The 19,177-nt window shown below is 35.1% G+C and overlaps 1 protein-coding gene across 1 annotated transcript; it reads left to right on the top strand.

Moving 5' to 3' along the window:
• The first annotated feature begins 1,406 nt into the window (after window positions 1–1,406).
• On the top strand, window positions 1,407–17,707 carry LOC140524325 (ankyrin repeat domain-containing protein 26-like). Its single transcript, XM_072638733.1, has 5 exons — window positions 1,407–1,494; window positions 4,008–4,157; window positions 7,620–8,417; window positions 10,938–11,087; window positions 17,556–17,707. Exons 1-5 carry the CDS (start codon window positions 1,420–1,422, stop codon window positions 17,670–17,672), a joined length of 1,290 nt encoding a protein of 429 aa, XP_072494834.1. The 5' UTR covers window positions 1,407–1,419; the 3' UTR covers window positions 17,673–17,707.
• Window positions 17,708–19,177: the final 1,470 nt, after the last annotated feature.

Genomic DNA, 19,177 nt, shown 5'->3' with positions numbered 1-19,177 from the left:
AAAAATATACATGTACACATACGTTGATACATGCACATATATGTGTGTGTTTTTACAAATATGTGTCTGAAGTTTGTTAAAACTCTGCATCTAAGGGTGACTTTTCCAAGATTTTGTGTTCTGCTTCAGTCATTGCCATCCAGTTGGCTTTCGACAAATGATTTTCTGTCTTTAGGCTTCTGGTTCTTGATTTGTAAAATGAAGTACTAACTCATCAGTAGTGTCCATTATTGCTCGAACAATCTATAGTTTTACGTGCGTGAAGTGCACTTCTGTTACACAATTAGCAATATGAAGGAATATAAATATTTCCCTCACAAGGGTGGTGCAAATTTTAGGTGAGATGATGTACTGAAAGTCCTTTCCAAAAACCTTGACATGTCTCAGATAGAATCATCAGTGTGAGACAGAATGTATGGAGAAAAGGAAACCAAATCTACTGAAAGACAGACAGCTTTGTGAGTTCAAAAATGGTGTCCAAATCTTCTGGTTGATGAAGCAGTTTTCAGCCGTATTCTTTCAGCAAATTGATAGAAATGGGAAAGAGGTGAAAGTCCCTCAGTTAACTTTTTCTTTAAATACACTATGCTTCTTGGCCCCTTGGCGTTTCCTTTGAATTTTTAAGGAAATATCCGAATAAGTCATTTTATTTTGAATAACATTTTCTTTTCTTTTCCTTATGTTTAGGTTCCTGTTAGGAATGTAAAGGAAAAATATTTGCAGGAGAAAAAGGACATCATCCAGTATGAAGTTGCCATGCACAAAGTGGAATTAAAAACAGTAAAAATTAAGAATCAGCAAACCAGAAAGCACCACAGAGAAGAAACTGAAGCTTTGAAAGAGAAGAATGAGGAGCTTCAACAGGAATTACAGTGGAATAGAGAAGCATTAAGAAAAATCCGATTTCAATACAGTGGCCAAGTAAAGGTTCTGAAAGCTGAGAATGCAGCGCTGAACTCTCAATTGGAGAATGCAAAAGAAAACACAGAGAGACTAGAGAGCGAAATTGAATCATACAGGTCTCGTCTGATGTCTGTTATTGACGATTATGAGCAAAGTGAGGCGTCCAAACTAGCCCTTGAACATTCCTTTCAGGAAGCAAGAGATGAGTGGCTTCATGTACAGGACAAGTTAAACAGTGACTTGTCTAGTTTAAGAGAGAACCATGCTTTCCTTTCTGAAGAACTCTCTCAGGCTGAAAGTGGAGCCAAGAGTTTAGAAAATGAGCTAGACCATGTTCATGAATCCCTCAGAGAAAAGACATATATTGTAGAAAACACACAGAGAGAACTGAACCATGCTGAAGAGAAGGCAAAGGAACTTGAAGAAACAAATCGAGTGTTAAAGGAAAAACTCAACAGATGTAGTTTGGAAAATGAATCTCTCCAAGCAAGGTTAGGGCAAATCCAGAGTGAAAATATGGTGCTTCAGCAAGCGCTTGAAGACACACAGAAGAAAGTCACGATGAAAGAAAAGCAACTGAGCTATGCTCAGGTACAGTTTATTGATCTCTTCAACAAACTTTATACTGATAGTGAAAAACAAGTTCTTCTAGTAGAAGACAGCAAGAAAGTGTTAGTCAGTGAATGTAACCACTTAGGAGAACAAATGTGTAAATATGAAATTGAGAAGGCTGAAAGAGGGTTCGGTCATTAAATGTCATACTTGGATAACGATATAGCTTTTTGAAATGAAAGTCAAAGTAATTTTAATCAAGATAATTTAGAAATTTGAATTCTCAACAGGCTGGTGAGGTTATCAACTTTCATTGGGGAAATGCTGATATGTAAGAATTGAGAATGAGAATCCATAATATGATAAATAGAACAAGTAATGTCATGATTTTTAAGATAATATGAATGCAATAATAATTAAACATACTGTAATAAAAAGTAAGCAATGAAATTAAGAAATGAAAATAATGTGATACATAAAAATAATAACATAAAAACGAAATAAAAATAAAAATAAAAAAATGCTTTTTACCTTAAGAAGACTCAGAGTCCATGACATTTTGGTTTCATAAATATTTGTAGGGGAAATCGCTGCCTCATAAATGCAGATAATTTTTTCCATTTTAATAATTTTCCTAATATCCCATTTGAACTCTGAAATGGAATAAATTATTTCAAATGCTGAAGTTGAAGAGAGATCTTACACAAAAATGCTAGGAATTATATAACAGTTGAAAGGTAAAATTTCTTGTTTGATTCTGTGGAATATTCCCATTAGACATCTCATTAGCATTTAAACATATTCCACAATATGATTAGTTTCAATTCAGACTCCTCTCAACTACCTTTTGATGCATTAACAACTGGATTATATTTGTAGTGAAATTCCGTAGTCTAGACACTATTTTTCTTTCCAAGTGAGGACAGCAATTCTATTCCAAAAGATCATTTTTCTGCATTAAACGTTAACTTTTTGGGTTAATAATCTTATTTTTTAATTGTGCTTCACTAGTAATATTTTAATGTCAGTATTTTTTTATTGTTTTACGAATAATTCTTGCTCGATGTGCAAAATTGCAAGTTCTGGAATCACGGCCGTTTAGTTGTTGAATAAGAATAACTTTACACAGTCTAATACCAGCTCTCATTTTCTGTGATTTTTCATATATACAATGAGTGTCCATTATACCATATATTGTACTGGGAAATAATTCATCTAAAAAAGTTGAAAATTTTATCTTATCCTTCCAAAGCAGAATTTAGTAACCTTATGGGAATTCAGTACATTGTGCCCATTTTACTGTCTCAACTTTACATTGTCTCCTTTTAGCCTTATGTTTTCTTCAAAATAACTTCCCAGACTTTAGTTACAGTTAGTTTCACAAATTCCTTCATCGTGCCTAATTAGAGAAAAAATTTTGATCTCTTTTGATTTTTGCTTCATTTGGTATTCATAACTTATGCAATAATTTGCGTTGCACTATGATGAAATTAGAGATGAATTTTTGCAGTGTATCAGTCTATACACACATGACTTTGCATCTTGCGTGTATATGTACACATACACATATGAGAATGGATGAATACGTCTGTATGTACAAATCGCTGAACTTGCAACGTGCTGTGTATAGATTAGTGGGAGAACTAGCATATTCTTTCATAGTTTCCTTTTTTTTGTCGATTGACTGAAACCAGGAGTGTAATTCCTATCTGAACAGGAACAGGAATTCTTTGAAGGCTTAGCAAAGACTCTTGAAGATGTGAACAGTGCCTAGTGACCATATTTGTTGTTTTCATTTTGGCTTTGAGCAAAACAAATCATTCATATCAAACGCTTTTACCAAGCCTGACATGCGTACCGGTACCTACGTTCCTTCTCCCCAGTTAAACAATGAGAGGAAGGAAAATTCAAACGTTTCTTGTAGATGTCCTCCTCTTTCTAAATGTTGCTGCATAGAAATGAGGCAGTTAATTTCTCTGAAAAAAGGAATGGGAAACGATTAATGTGTCTATCAAGTACAAAAAAGTATACATTCCTCCCCCCTCATTCCAGTATTTTCCATGTGAATTTCACCTATAATATTTCAGTCCCTAGATAGCTTTTGAGGGGCTGTAATTATTCTCAAAAAGGAGTCAATGGGGACACCAGGCTGAATGTTCTGATATCTCAGGATTATACTGAGCAAGTGGAAAGTGCGCATTTGATCCATGCTAAATGAAGGTTGAGTAGAATAATCAAAAGAGCTTTCTTGTGTCAGGAGCCAAGTGTCAATCTTTTTCCCTAGAAACGACTAACGTTAGGACCTTGGGTAACTCAACTAACCTCTTTGGAGTTTCGTTTTTCTCATGTGCCACATGCGGGAATTTTGTTAAATACCATCTAAGATATTTATATCTCAAATCTATGAAAATTATGAATATGTTGATGAAATTAAATTGCATGCAGAACTATAATGACTTTTGATTTGAATTTTGAAACTATATTTATTTTATATGAGCTAATATTGCTTTCTGAAATCAGCAATAGAAATAATTTGAACACATATCTATCAGGCCAGAGAAAGACATCTTCAGCGAGAAGTTCCTGTTTCCGGCAACTATCAATCCATGAGAATAGTTTCACAACAAGTTACATCATTTTATCGAAGGAATTATGAAGAGAAGGAAAAACTACTGAAGCAAGTAGACGAAACCAAAAGTAAAGTATGTATGCAAAAAGATCAATAATTTGTTCCTGATGAATGGAAATTGTGTGCAGTGTGACATTTCCCTTTTGCTCGTCAACAGTATAAATTTTCTGAACGCTCTGTCTGTCATTTAAGTTGAATTAAAGTTAGACCTACAACCGCCACAATTTGTGCACATGAATTTCAATACTAATATTCACTCATGATGTCGTTGACAATTTGGTTTATCTGTCCTTACACAAAGAATGAGTGTTTTTCCAAGGACCCATAATGCCTAAATCACTTCTATGATTCTTTATGTTTAGAAAGACCTTTACCATCATTTTCTCATTTAATCCCCAAACAATGCTGTGAAGTAAAAATTATTTGTATACTTCCATTGAAACTTCTCCTTGAATAACAGGAAAAGGTTGTTTCTTCACAATTCCTAAATATGTAAATTGTACCTGCAAAATACAATTGAGAATTAAAGTAATGAGATGGATGATTTCATTAATATCTTCTAACTTCAGCAATCAGATCTCACCATGTGCATATCTAGCTCCATACCTTCTTCACTTCTTGCTCAGTTACACGTTCTCATCTGCACTCCCCATCAAAAACCTATCTACTCTTCATCTCCAACAGGCTTGTGCATTCCAAACGCACGATATTTTTGCCATAATGCCATTGGGACTTTTCACCCCTAAGGATTTCTGAATCTCCTGAAATCCGCTTTTCATCTGATACCACCTAATTACCTAATACCGAATTGGGTATGTAAGTGAGCATTTATTGCTTTATGGTTTTCACATCTGTTGACAAATTATCACTTCCCTTTTCTAACTGTTTTTTGCCCAACTGTAATAAAGTTTCTTGAGGACAGAACAATGGATACTTCATTCTTTCTCGGTAAAACTTTGCTTTCAAAGCACACTGTCAGTAGAGGCAATTGTTATGATTGTTGTAGTACAAGTAGTACTAGTTGTAGTTCCAGTACTATTAGTTCTAGTGATAGGAGTACTTGTAGTAGTAGTCCTAGTAGTAGGAAAACAGGAACAAGGAAACTAAATGTTTATTTGTTGATTTTGCCAGCAGTTGAAAATGGTTGGACTAAAATACTTGAAGATGTTCTAGTCTGATTTTTATAAATTTTGAATTCTCCAGACCACAAAGAGCAAAGTAGAAATTGAAAACAAAATTATTTTTCAGTTGCTCGTATTATTCTCAGAAATTTTTTAAATGAAGGTACAGTTAAGCGTACAATAGCATGACAGTCAAATTCTTCTAACCTGTTCCCTTTAATGCTAGCAAATACCTTTCTCCATTGTCAGTTGCTTTCCCACATTTCCAAGTATTTAGGTATGGATTCATCATTGTAGAAGGCACAATCTATAGTAAGAGGTATTTCGGATACTCTTCAAAACAAATTTCACCCTAGTCGTCATCATAAATTGCATAGTAAGTACGTATCTCTTCCAAAGCAGGCAAAAAAAGAACTTTTGATGATGGGATATTTCTCCACTTAGACGTATGTTGGGGGAATTAGGGATAGAAATTTGCGTCTGGGGTTAGAAAGATTTGACTTCAAATGTGTCCACAGATTCTATCTGTGTGATCCTAGGCAAGTCACTTAATTCTTCTCCCTTTCCTTAGCCACAAAATGGGGATTATAATAGCACATACTTCTCAGTGTTGTTGGAAGAATCAAATGAGATAATGATTGTAAATCTCTTAAGGTTATGGCCTTTGTTCTTGGCACGTATTAGATACTTAAGAAATATTAGTTTCCCTGCTCCAAGGACATAAAGATCATTGTCCATTTTATACAAATAATACTACATCCCAAATTTTGATAAGCATCTCCAAATATTGCAAAAGACTTTTCTTAACCTGGCTAATTTCAGTAGACTTGGCTTAGTTAAGAAACTATTATGAGTTCCAGTCTCATTCTTCTGAAAATTACTTTTCTTTTGAATTTGTATTCTTGAGAAATTTTTCAAGGTGTCAGAAATCAGCACTGGAATGAAATAAGTTTTGTTTCCCAAGTAGCTCCCCTATCACTCCTTGTCTTCCTTTCCCTCACCTTCTTTCTGGAAGACCTGGATTAAAATATTAACCGTCAAAAGCTTTTTGCATCAGGATGCAGTCAAGAAACTAGGTGTGAACTGACTCCTGGAAGTTACAGCAAGGAAGCAGTAATTTAGAATCCATCTTTGGTAGGAAGAGGTAGGTCAATTAATTGGCATTCTGGCCAAACTGGCACTATGTCTTGTCTAATTTCCCTGATCGCGCAAGTTTTCACTATGGAAGATTTCAGTGAAATTACAGTTTCTCCCTCGTTCAAATGTTATTTCATCAATTAGTGAATAATAATTATGTGAACAACACTGTGATAGACCCTGAGAAGTATACGAAGACTGTGTGTGAGACACGCACTGTCTTCTTGAAGAATTTTCACTCTCTCTGGGAAGTCAATACAAAAGAGAGAAAGTTCATTTGTAGCAAAAAGTAGAATTTAAACAACTACTAAGTGAACGATATTCCTGTAAGTATTTATGAAAGAAGATATCAGTACAGGTGGAAATTAGAGCAGATGGTATTAATCCATTCATGTTTTTATTAATGAGAACATTACTCGATGCAAATTGGTTGAGTTAGCAGCCCTAGTGGAAGAACAATTGCTGAATACCTACGTATTATACATATATATATGTATATATATATATATGTATATATATTTATACTTATGTATGTACATTTATATATTTATTTATATTGATATATCTGTTCCTGTGTGGATGTGTATATGTACACACAAAATTATACATGTACACATATGGAATTACACACACATGTGTGTGTTCATATAATTATATGTCTGAAATCTGGTAAAACTGTCAATCTAAGGGGGACTTTTCCAAGATTTTGTGTTCTGCTTCAGTCCATTGCCATCCACACGACTTTCAGCAAATGGTTTTCTGTCGTTAGGCTTCTGGTTCTTGAATTATAAAATGATGTACTAACTCATCAGTAGTGTCCCCTTTTGCTCTAATAATCTATAGTTTCAAATTCGTGAACTGCACTTCTTTTCCACACTTAGCAATATAAATAAATATAAGTATTTCCCTCATAAAGGTTGTGCAAATTGTAGGTGAGATCATGTATTGAAAGTACTTTCCAGAGACCTTGAAATGTCTGAAATAGAATCAGCAGTGTGAGATAAAATGTATGGAGAAAAGGAAATCAAATATACTGAAAGAAAGACAGCTTTGTCGGTCCAAAAACGCGTTCCAAATCTTCGATTTATGATGCAGTTTTAAGTCCTGTTCTTTGCGCAAATTAACAGAATGGGAAATAGGTGAAACTCCCTCAGTTAACTTTTCCTCTGAAGACACTATGCTTCTTGGACCTTTGGCGTTTATTTTGAATTTTTATGGAAATATCAGAATTTATAATTTTATTTTGAATAACATTTTTTTCTTTTTCTTATCTTTAGGTTCCTCTTAGGAACGAAAAGGAAAAATACCTGCAGAAAAAAAAGGAAATCATACAGTATGAAGTTGCCATGCACCAAATGGAATTACACACAGTAAAAAGTAAGGATAAGCGCACCAGAAAGCACCACACAGAAGAAACTGAAGCGTTGAAAGAAAAGATTGAAGAGCTTCAACAGAAATTACAATTAAATAAAGAAGCGTTAAGAAAAATCGGATTTCAGTGCCGTCGACGAATAATCGTTCTGAAAGCTCAGAATGCCATGCTGAACTCTAAACTGCAGAATGCAGAACAAAACATTGAGAAACTAGAGGACGATGGGGCATCATACCCGTCCAGGTTGATTAAAATCGTTGGCAAATATGAGTTATCAAAATTAGCCCTTGAGGATTCCTTTGAGGGTAAAAGAGATGAGTGGCTTCATTTAAAGGACAAACTAAACCATGACTTGTGTAGTCTAAGAGAGGATAACGGTGTCCTTTCTGAAAAACTCTCTAAGACTGCAAGTAGAGCCAAGAGTTTAGAAAATGAGCTAGACCATGTCCATGAATCCCTCAGAGAGAAGACATACATTTTAGAAAACACACAGAGAGAACTGAAGCATGCTGAACAGAAGGCAGAGGAACTTGAAGAACCAAATCAAGTGTTAAAGGAAAAAGTCAAGAGATATAGTTTGGAAAATGAATCTCTCCAAGAAAGATTAGGCAAAATCCAGAGTGAAAATATGGTGCTGCAGCAAGAGCTTGAAGACACACAGAAGAAAATCATAATTCAAGAAAAGCAAATGAGTGATGCCCAGGTGCAATTTATTGATCTCTTCAATAAAGTTTATGCTGATATTGATAAACAAGCTCTTATAGTAGAAGAGAGCAATAAAGTATTAGTTAATGTGTGAATGGAACCACTTCAGAGAGCAAACGTGGAAATATGAAAATGAGAAGGCCGCAAGAGGGTTCGCTTTTGAAGTATTTTGCTTGGATAAGTTTTAGTCGTTTTGAAATGAAATTCAATTTAATTTTTATCAAGATATCTTAGGAATTTGAATATTCGACAGGCTGGTGATGCTATTATCTTTCATTGTACAAATTCTGATATATAAGAATTGAGAGTGAGAATCCATGATATGATAAATAGAACAAGTAATATAATAATTTTTAAGATCAAATGAATATAAAAATGAAAATAACATGTACTGTAATACAATATAAGTAATAAAGCAAACAATCGAAAGCAATTTTAAACATAAAAATAATAATATAAAAGCTAAAAGTATAAAAATAATTTACAAATTCTTCTTTTAGGTAACGACACATTTTGCTTCAAGAAATCATGCAGTCCATGACATTTGGCTTAATAAATATTTGTATAGGAAATCTCTAGTATCCAAATAAAGATAAATTTTTATTTCATTAATTTTTCTATTATTCCATTTGAATACTGAAATATCACAAATTTTTTCAAATGCTGCAATTTAAGAAAAGTCTTCCAACATAATGCTAGGAACAATATTACAGTTGAAGTATAAAATCTCTTTTGAGATAACTGTGCAATATGCCCTTTACGAGTTTCATTAAAATTTAAACATACTCATCTGTCTAACTAGTTTCAATTTAGACACTTTTGAACTAATTTTTGAAACATTAACGATTGGATTCTATTTGTAGTGAAATTCCGTAGTCGAGCCACTACTTTTCTTTGAAATTTAGGACAGTGCTTCTATTCAGAAACATTATGATTCTTCATTAAGCGTTAATTTTTCAGTTACTAATCTTATTTTTTAATTGTACTCCACTATTTTTTCATCTCTTTTTTTATTTTTTTTTTTTTGTGGTTGGACTAACAAGTCTTGCTCAGTTTCCAAAGTTGCCGGTTCTGGAATCACTCCTTTTAGTTCCTTAATATGAATAATTTATACAGTCTAATAGCAGATCACATTATCTGTGATTTTTCATATATGCAGTGAGGGTCGATTCTACCACGTATTGTCCTGGGTAATGATTTCATCTAAAAAATTTAAAATTTTATCTAGTCATTCCATAATAGAGTACAGTTTACTTGTAGAAATTCAGTGAATTGAGCCAATTTTACTTTCTGAACTTTACATTGTCTTCTCTTAGCCTTATGTTTTCTTCAAAAAATTTGGCGTGACTCTACTAAAATTGACTTTTACAAAGTACTTCATCTTGTCTAATTAGAAAAAAACATTTGGCTTCTTTTGATTTTTGGCTTCATTTGGTTTTCATAATTTATGTAATAATTCCCCTTGCTCTGTAGTGAAAGAGGAGAAGAATTGTTGCAGTATATCATTCTATACACATACAGTTATGTTTTTCTGTGTGGATATCTACATATACATATATGTGAACGGATGAATACGTCTGTATGTCCAAAACTCTGTACTTCTAACATGCTATGTACACATAGCGTGTAGAACTAGCATATTTTCCATAGTTTCCTGTTTCTTCTCCATTGACTGAAACCAGGAGTGTAACTCTTATCTGAACAGAGAAAGCAACTTCCTTGAAGGCTTAGCAAGACTGTTGAAGATGTGAATAATACCTAGCTCCCATATTTGTTGTTGACATTTTGACTTTGGGCATGTTAAGTGCTTTTACCAAGCCTGACAAGCATATCAGTGCCTATGTTCATTCTCCAGCGTAAACCATGAGAGGAAAGAAAGCAAAACCTTTTCTTGTAGATGTCTTTCTTCTACGGACTGGCACACAGAAATAAGGTAGTCAACTTTTCCGAAAAATGGAATGGGAAACCTTTACATTTTCTACCAAGCATAAGAAAGTGTACGTTCTTCCCTCCTCTTTCCTTTACTTTGCGTGGGAATTTCACGTAAAATGTTTTAGTGCCTAGATAGCTTTGGAGGTGGTGTCATTCTTGTCAATTAAGACGTAATGGGGAAAGCAGGCTGACTGTACTGATTTCTGAGGAGTATTCTGAGGGAGTAGAAAGATCTCATTTGCTCCATGCTAAATGGAAGTTGAGTGATATGATCTAAACAACTTTGCTGTCTCAGGAGCCAAGTTTTAATCTTTTTCTTTCTAAACGTCTACCTTTAGGACCTTGGTTACTCATTTAACCTCTTTGGAGTTTAGTTTTTCTCACCTGCAAAATGAGGTTGTTTCCTTAATCCCTAAGAGATTTCTGTCTTTCAATCTTTGATAATTATGAACATACTGAAGAAATTAAGTTGTATGCAAAATTATATAGACTTTTGATTTGAATTTTAAAATTATATTTATTTTATACTAGCTAATGTTGCTTTATGAAATCTGTAATATTAGTAATTTGGACATATTTCTATCAGGCTAGAGTAAGAAATCTTCAGCGAGAGCCACCTGTTTCCTGCAATTATCAGTCCCTGACAGGAGTTTCACAACAAGTCACATCATTTAAGGAAATTGATTATGAAGATAAGGAAAAACTACAGAAGGAAGTAGATGAAACCAAAAGTCAAGTACGTATGCAAAAAGATCAGTAATTTGTTCTGGAAACAAATGAGTGGAAAGTATATTCAGTGTGACATTTCACATTTTTAAGCAATATATTTAGTTTTAATATTCTCCAATCACTACGACAAAACTTAGATTTTTTTTCCCTCCCCAAGAGCCATACAATTCTTTATAGAATCTACATATACATTCCTACTGAGTACATTTTCACTGTAGTCATGCTGTGTAGAGGAATTAAATAGATGGGAGAAATCATATAACAAACCAAAATATAACACACACACACACACACACTCACACACACACAGAAATGATCTGTTAAATTCTGCGATTGAATTCCATAGTTCTTTCCCTGCATGTGGAAAGCATTTTGCCTTAGGGCATCATTGGGAATTTTTTTTTTTTCTATGAATATCGAAGACTACCAGAAAAAGCTCTTGCACACTTTGGTGGTTGCTGTGCACAAAGTTCTCCTGGTGCTGCTCCTCTTGCTCAGCATCAAACCATGTAAATATTTTCAGGCTTCTCTGAAGTCATCTTGCTCATCATTTCTTATAGCGCAATAGTATTCCATTACATTCAGATACCATAATGTCTTCAGCCATTCCTCAATTGATGGGCATCCCCTTGATTTCCAGTTTTTGGCCACTACAAAGAGTGATGCTGTAAATATTTTTGTACATGTGGGGTCCTTTCTCATTTTTATTATCTCTTGGGGATACAGTCATATTGCTGTATATTGCTGGGTGAAGGGGTATGCACATTTTTGTAGCCCTTTCGGCACAGTTCCAAAGCGCTGTCCAGAATGGGTGGATGAACTCACAGCTCCACAAACAATGAATTAGTGTTCCAACTCTCCCACATCCTCGCCAACATTTATTATTTTCCTGTTCTGTCATGTTTGCCAATCTAATAGGTGTGTTGTGGTACCTCAGAGTTGTTTTGATTTGCATCTCTAATCAAAAGTGGTTGAGAGCATTTCTTCTATGATTATAGGTATCTTTAATTTCTTCCTCTGAAAATTGTTTGTTCATATCCTTTTACCATTTATTAATTGGGGAATGACTTGTATTCTGGTACATTTGACTCAGTTCTCTATATACTCTAGAAATGAGGCCTTTGTCCCCAACATTAACTGTCAAAATTCTTTCCCAATGTACTACATCCCTCTGAATCCTGATTGCATTGGGTCTAGTTGTGCAAAAACTTTTCAGTTTAGTGCAATCACAATTATTCACCTTTCCCTTCATAATGCTTACTGTCTTTTCTTTAGTCAAAAACTCTTCCCTTCTCCATAAATCTGATAAATACACTATTCCTTCCTCCTTCACTTTGTCCATGATATCAATCTTTATCCCTAGATCATGTACCCATTCATTCTTGTGCATGGTGTCATGAATTGGTCTATGCTTAGTTTCCACCACATTGTTATCCAGTTTTCCCCGCAATTTTCTCGAACAGTGAGTTCTTATCCCAGAAGGTAGGGGTCCTTGAGTTTATCAACCCAGAGACTGCTATATTCATTGCCTGCTATCTCTTGAGTACCTAGCCCATTCCACTTCTCTACCCTTCTCTTTCTTAGCTACTACCAAGTGGTTTGGGGAATTGCTGCTTTCTCATTTTACCAGTTTTGTCAATTTTCTGAACACTGTGTCTGTAATTTCCGTTGACTTAGAATTACTCCTCCAACTTCCACAATCTGTACACGTAAATTTTAATACTTATATTCACTCTTTCTGTGGTTGACCATTTGGTTTATCTGTCCTTATGCAAAGAGTGAGGTGTTTGTCCCAGGACCAATAATAGCTCAATCATTCCTATCATACTTGATTTTTAGAAACACCTTGACCTTCATTTTCTCATTTAATCCCCCAAACAGCACTGTCAAGTACAAATTCTTTGTTTCTTTCTGTTCAAACTCCTCCTTGAATAACAAGAAAATGTTATTTCTTCACATTTTGTACATATAGAAATTGTACATGGAAAGGATAAATTGGAGTTGAAGTAATTAGATGGATGCTTTCATTAATATTCCCTAACTTAATCAATCTGATCTCACCCTGTGGATTTCCACCTCCATACCTCCATCTTGTTTAGTTACTCTTCTTGTTTAGTTACACTTCCTCATCTGTGCTACCTATTCAAAACCTTTCTACTCTTCACATTCAAGATGTTTTTGAATTACAAAAGTATGATTCTTTTCTCATAATGCTTTTTGGGCTTTTCACCCCTGTTGATTCCTGAATCTCCTCAAATCCACTTTTCATCTGATACCACAAAATCTGGTATTTAATTACAGATAGATTGTCCTATGGTGATCGCATTTCTTATCAAACTATCAATTGCTTTATCTCATTGTTTTTTACCCAATTATAATGGAGTTCCTTGAGGACAGGGAGTATTCATGCTTCCTTATTTTCCATAGAAATTCCTTCTCCCAGGATGTTGGCAGTAGAGTAATTGTTATTATTGTAGTAGCAAAAGTAGTAGTAGTAGTTGTAATAGATTTGGTAGTAGTACTTCTAGTAGAAGTAGTAGTGGTACTGGTAATAATAGTAGTATTACTAGTGGAAAAACAAGAAGGACAAAACTCTATATTCATTTCTTGGCTTTGCCTAGGTTGAAAATGGAGTTAAAATGAAAATTGGCTCAAGGTGATATTTGGACGAAAGCACCTTGAGTTTGTCTATTCTGGTTTTTTATATATTTTCGGTTTCCCAGAGCCTCCAATGGCCACATATAAATTCAGTAAAAAAAAATATTGTTGTTATTATTATTAGAAATTATTAAAATGAAGGGGAGGTTACGCATAGAATACCAACACAATCAAATTCCCCTAACGGGTTTCCATTATTAGGTCAAGTGCCTTTCTCCTTTTTCATTTGCTTTCCCATATTTATATCTAGTTGTGTGTGCTATTCATCATTATGCCTGCCAAAAAGTATAGAAGTGGATATTTCTGACATTCCTCAAACATATTTTCAAATTAGTACCCATCATAAGTGGTAAAGCAAGGGAAATCTAAGCCAAAGTGATCAAAAAGAGAATTTTGTATGATGAGATGTTTCTCAACTTGAAGGGGATTGGCAGCAATTATGGATAAAATCTTGAGCCTGGGCTGAGAAAGATCTGATTACAGATATAGCCTCAGATGCTCTTGGTGTGATCTTAGGCAAGTCACTTAATCTTTTCAGTATTCTCAAACATGAAATGGGGTTGATAATAGCACCTACCTCCCAGGGTTGTTGTGAGAATCAAATGAGATGATAATTGCAAATCACTCAACTTTATGGCCTTTGTTCCTTGCACACGTTAGACACTGACTAAATGCTAGTTTCTCTACACTGAAAACAAAAGACCATTGTCATTTTCATACAAATAACCACTGCCTCCCCAATTTTCATATCTACCTCCTAATTTTTCAAAAGCCTTATTTTGAACTCGTTAATTTCCGTATACTTCCCTTAGCTATGACATTATTACAAGGTCCAATCTCATTCTTAGAAAAACTTCTTTACTCTGGCATTTGACCCTTGAGACATTTTTCTAGGTTTCAGAACGCAGTACGAGAGTGAAACAACTTTTTTTTTCCCAATTAACTCCCCTATCCCTCATTGTCTTCATTTCGCTCACATTGTTTGTGGAACACATCGATTGAAATATTACCCTTCCAAACCTTTTAGTTTCAGGCTGCAGTCCAGAAACTAGGTGTGGACTGAGACCTTGAAGGTAAAGTAAGGAAGAAAAAAGTCAGAGTCCCTCTTTGTCAGTACGAATTACCTCATGTAATTGGTATTCAGTGCAAACTAGCACCCATTTCTAATCTAATTTCCCAGATCATCCAAGTTTTCGCTCTGTAAAAATTAGTCAAATTACAATTTCTTCCTTGTTCAAAATTTACCTCATCAACTAGTGAAAATCCATATGTGAATTCCACTATGAGAGGTTCTGAGCAGGTAGCAAAAGCTATGTGTAAGACATGCACTCTCTCCTTGAAGAATTTTCAGTCTCTCTAGCATTCCAATGCCAAATAGAGGAATTTCATGTTTAATACAATGTAGCATATAAACAACTACTAAGTGCATGGTAAACATGTAAGCATTTATGAAAAGGAGAGATCACTATAGGTGGAGGTTAGAGCAGATGGTATTATCCAGTCCTGTTCTCAGTACAAGAAGTTCCCAGAGCAAATTTGCTGAGGTAGCAACTCTAGTGGAAGAAAAATTGCCGAATATCTGAATTTTATATATGCGTACACACATCTATACATCTGTTCATATGTATATTAATTATTGATAGCATATATAGGAGGGTGAACTTTCAAAATTTTGCGTCCTGGCTCAGCCTCTTGGCATACAACTTGTTTTTATGAATGTTTTTCTCTCTCAAACCTTGGATTCTTCATTTATAAAAAAATCTGTACTAACTCATGACTTGTCCATTTTTGCTCTGCTTATAGTTCTAAATGAGTATAGTGCAGTTGATTATCCTGAAAATATTTAGTGAATTCCTGATAGGTCCCTATACAATATATCACCAGTAGACACTGAAATAATAAAGAACTAAAATGAGAGGTGATTCTCAATGTAGGCATTAACCCGAATAGCATACTCACTCAATGCTGCAGACAAAAATCTCAAAGAATGTAGTGAAGGCAAGGTTCATTGAAGCAAAATAGTAAGGAAAGCATTGAAGAAAAGTGAGAACTTTGAGTTGCCTTCGAGATTTGGGAAGGGATCAGCAGTACAGGAGAGCAATGGAGTCCAATAGGCTAAGAAAGTGATGGATTAGTAGGATAGGGAGCGATAGGAAAATACGAAAAGCATAGGAGTGTGAGGAGGGGAGCCGTAAAGCAATTAGAATTAAAAGTTGGAAAAATGTGATGAAGTGAGATATAAGAGAAAAGAAGACGGAGAATTTAAGCCTCAATCTGATAGTCCATAGAAGTTCCTGTACATGGCAGTAACATGATCTCAACGAAGTTTGATAGTACTTGGCTTAGCATTTTGTAGGAAAGATTGGTGTGCGGGCAAAATTAGAACAGAAAGACTCTGTAGCCCTTTTGTTTTTAATTAAACTGTATGCAACTGATTTAACACCAGTGTGATTGCTTCCTCCTTTGTAAAATGAGAAGGTGGGATTAAATGCTCACCTCCCTCACTCTTTGATCCTCGGCTTGAAGTCATGATCCAGGACCAAAGGGGTCTCCATGAGATAGAAGAGGAAAGAGAAACAGGGTGAAAGGATAATTTATAGGGAAAATAAATTACCAATCACAGAAGAGAAAGAGGATCTATGTTTCAGTGAAGTCAGAGACTAAGAAGAAAAGTTTTTGGATACCAGTATGACTTCTACCTCTTGAGAATGCAGTTGTAGTAGACTAGTAAGGAGGGAATAACTGATTTTATGGCAATGAAGAAAGGCACTATGTTTTAGGAATAGAGATCTTGCCTCAGACGTATGCATAGGTTGAAATCCCAATGTTGACACAAATGGCTTCATGATCCTGGGCCAGTTTTGCATAATTTTGGTGCCCTAAGTTATTCAGTAAAACTCTGAGAGTTGCAGATTCTGAGACGTCGGTTGAGGGCAGGACCTCTTTGTACTGATACGTTATAAACGTTATGACTGGGCATTTCCTATACCAATTAAGTCACAGATAAATAGAAAATAAATAAGGGAAGAGTTACAGATAAATAGATGAATGAAATGGAAATAGGAAGTGAAGAAATTGCAGCTGTGGTAAAAATTCATTGGAGAAATGTGGAAGCAAAGAGGAGAAATAGGAGTGAGTCTACAATACAATCATGCAGTATTCACCACAATGAGCAGGCTTCTGTCTTTCTTTGCAAGAGAGTAAAGAGCACCTGGCTCATAATCGGGAACAACAGATAACCACTCAAGGAGAAAAAGAAAACGTCAATTTACTCACGTTGCATCTCTCTTATTTCAGTACAAAGAGATTAGCAGAACTGTTTTACACCCTTACTTACAAAGACATACATTGTCATTTCAACATAGGAATGTGTGGAACATGGGTCAGGTGTGCCAACGCAAAGGGGAAGTGGAGCTGAACGGATAATTATCATGGGCTCTAGAGAAATAGGAAAGGCCAATGTTCCTCCAAGGTGTGGTGTGTTGGGAAACTTGGCCCACTTTCTATTCATTCCTATTCATTTCAATCATTTCTAAATTTATGAATATTGTCAGTAAAAGTAATACCTATATTGAATCAAATCAGAACTTTCATTGATTTAAATTTCAAAAGAAAAGAAATAGTTTGTAGTGAAATCACAGGAAAGGTATGTCATGTCAAGGAAGATCAATCATTTTCAAATCTTTCCATATTTGTTTTGGTTTAACAATCTATGCTTAAATTGATATTTACAGTTGCAGCTAGAGTTAATGAAGAGAATCCCTTTGAGAAATGCCAGTTCAATTGTGATATTTTTCATTGTAAAATTTTTTTGAAGCTTCGTATTGAAAGGGAAAAATTCACGAGACTCAATGAGTGGAAGCAATGTCTGGAAGATTCTCTAGAACTACAAATGAAGAGAAATGATGAATTAGAGGAAGATTTAAATCGGTAAGACCCCTTTTGGCAGGCCTTTCAAAGGAAACATTAAGTAAGCAAGGATTTCACTCTTTTGTTAAATACTGAGTACAAATTCATTTTGTATATTAACACTTAAAAAATTCCACCATGGATGATTCTAAGTGAACAAAGGGGTTTTTTTTTTTTATTTTCATTTTCTTCACTAACCTACCGCTGACAAATATACCTTGTGTCCTGCATCTCTGAAGCTATAGTAAAATGCTGCATAGCACCTGTACCTTAAAGTATGTTTGGTGGAATGATACTATACAGCATTTGACAGTCGCTTGTTCTGTATACTATTTCTGGACACAAATGCTTCTCTAAGGTAAATTTCTATGTTTTCTGTCCTAATTTATTTCCTTCATTATTTATCTAATTTGTTCAATTGTCATTCAGTCAAAAAGTATTATCAAACATCCATTCTATATAAAATACTGTGCTGGTCCTGGAGTGACAGGGGTCCATTACTAATGTGCAGTCCCTGCTTTGACAGTGAGTGATTGTAGGCTATTCAAAGAGGTAATGTAGGGACCCAAATAAGCTGTGCAAATGAGAATGTATTAAGTGCTTTAGAATGGTCGAAATGAAATGCAGTCAGAGACTGAAGGAGTAAAAGGCATCTTCTAATTTTGTGGGATCAGCCAAACTAAGTTAAGTATATGACTTTTGAGCTAGACCCCACAGCATTTCTTGACCTGGGATATAAGGCTCTTCACGATGTGCCAGCAGCGTGCCTTTTCTCTCTTCAATTATATTATTCTGTCTTCTATACTTTACACTCCTGTTCAACTGGACTATTCTCTGTGCTTCAAAACATGCCTTGGGCTTTCCCAAATCTGTCCTGTGCCTGTGATATTTACCCATGGTATCTACACTCATCCTCACCCAAATGCAGTTCCTCACTGAGGCCTACTCTGATCTCTGTTTTTGGTAATGAATGACCTTCCCCATCAGAGTTGACATTGAAATTTCGATTACACTCCCCTAAAGCTCTTACACGTGGTTGTATATTGTCATTATCTGCACATTTATTTCATATCCCACTTGGATGAGAGCATCGACCATAGTCTGTCTAAATTCTGTATTCTGTCACACTTTTGAAAGGTAAGCATTTAATGCTTTCAAATTGCATTGTAACTGAATTCCAGTGGATGACTTCTAATTGAATGTGGCAAGAAGTTATCACCGCTGAGGTATCAGATCTTCTTACCACAGGAGAGAGGTTGCCGTATTAGTGGGAGAGGAGAATCTCCAAATGGTCCTGCATTTTCCAGGACTTTAATTTAGCAGTGTTATGATAGAATTAGTTTTTGCGGGGCTTTTATTGAACTGCTTTTAAGAGTACTACCTCTGAGTGGGAGGGAGAAATGCCTCCCCTGTTCCACAAAGTCAGTTTGCAAAGGAGCGTTTGAGATCCATCTGATTTTTCAAGTTAGAGACTACCTGTAATTCCATCCACTAAAGCAACATTTTAAATGCAACTTGGTGTTCCAATAG

Source organism: Notamacropus eugenii, chromosome 2 (assembly GCF_028372415.1).
Source record: "Notamacropus eugenii isolate mMacEug1 chromosome 2, mMacEug1.pri_v2, whole genome shotgun sequence".
NCBI lineage: Eukaryota > Metazoa > Chordata > Mammalia > Diprotodontia > Macropodidae > Notamacropus > Notamacropus eugenii.
This window is presented reverse-complemented; position numbering and strand designations above follow the sequence as displayed.

What these genes read in the sequence shown, in the direction of transcription:
- LOC140524325 (XM_072638733.1), top strand. Translation starts at nt 1,420, where the DNA reads ATGGTGCTTCAGCAAGCGCTTGAAGACACACAGAAGAAAGTCACGATG. An exon ending in AGCAACTGAGCTATGCTCAG is followed by an intron (nt 1,495 to 4,007) that starts GTACAGTTTATT and finishes CATATCTATCAG; the next exon opens with GCCAGAGAAAGACATCTTCA. An exon ending in TAGATGAAACCAAAAGTCAA is followed by an intron (nt 11,088 to 17,555) that starts GTACGTATGCAA and finishes ATTTTTTTGAAG; the next exon opens with CTTCGTATTGAAAGGGAAAA.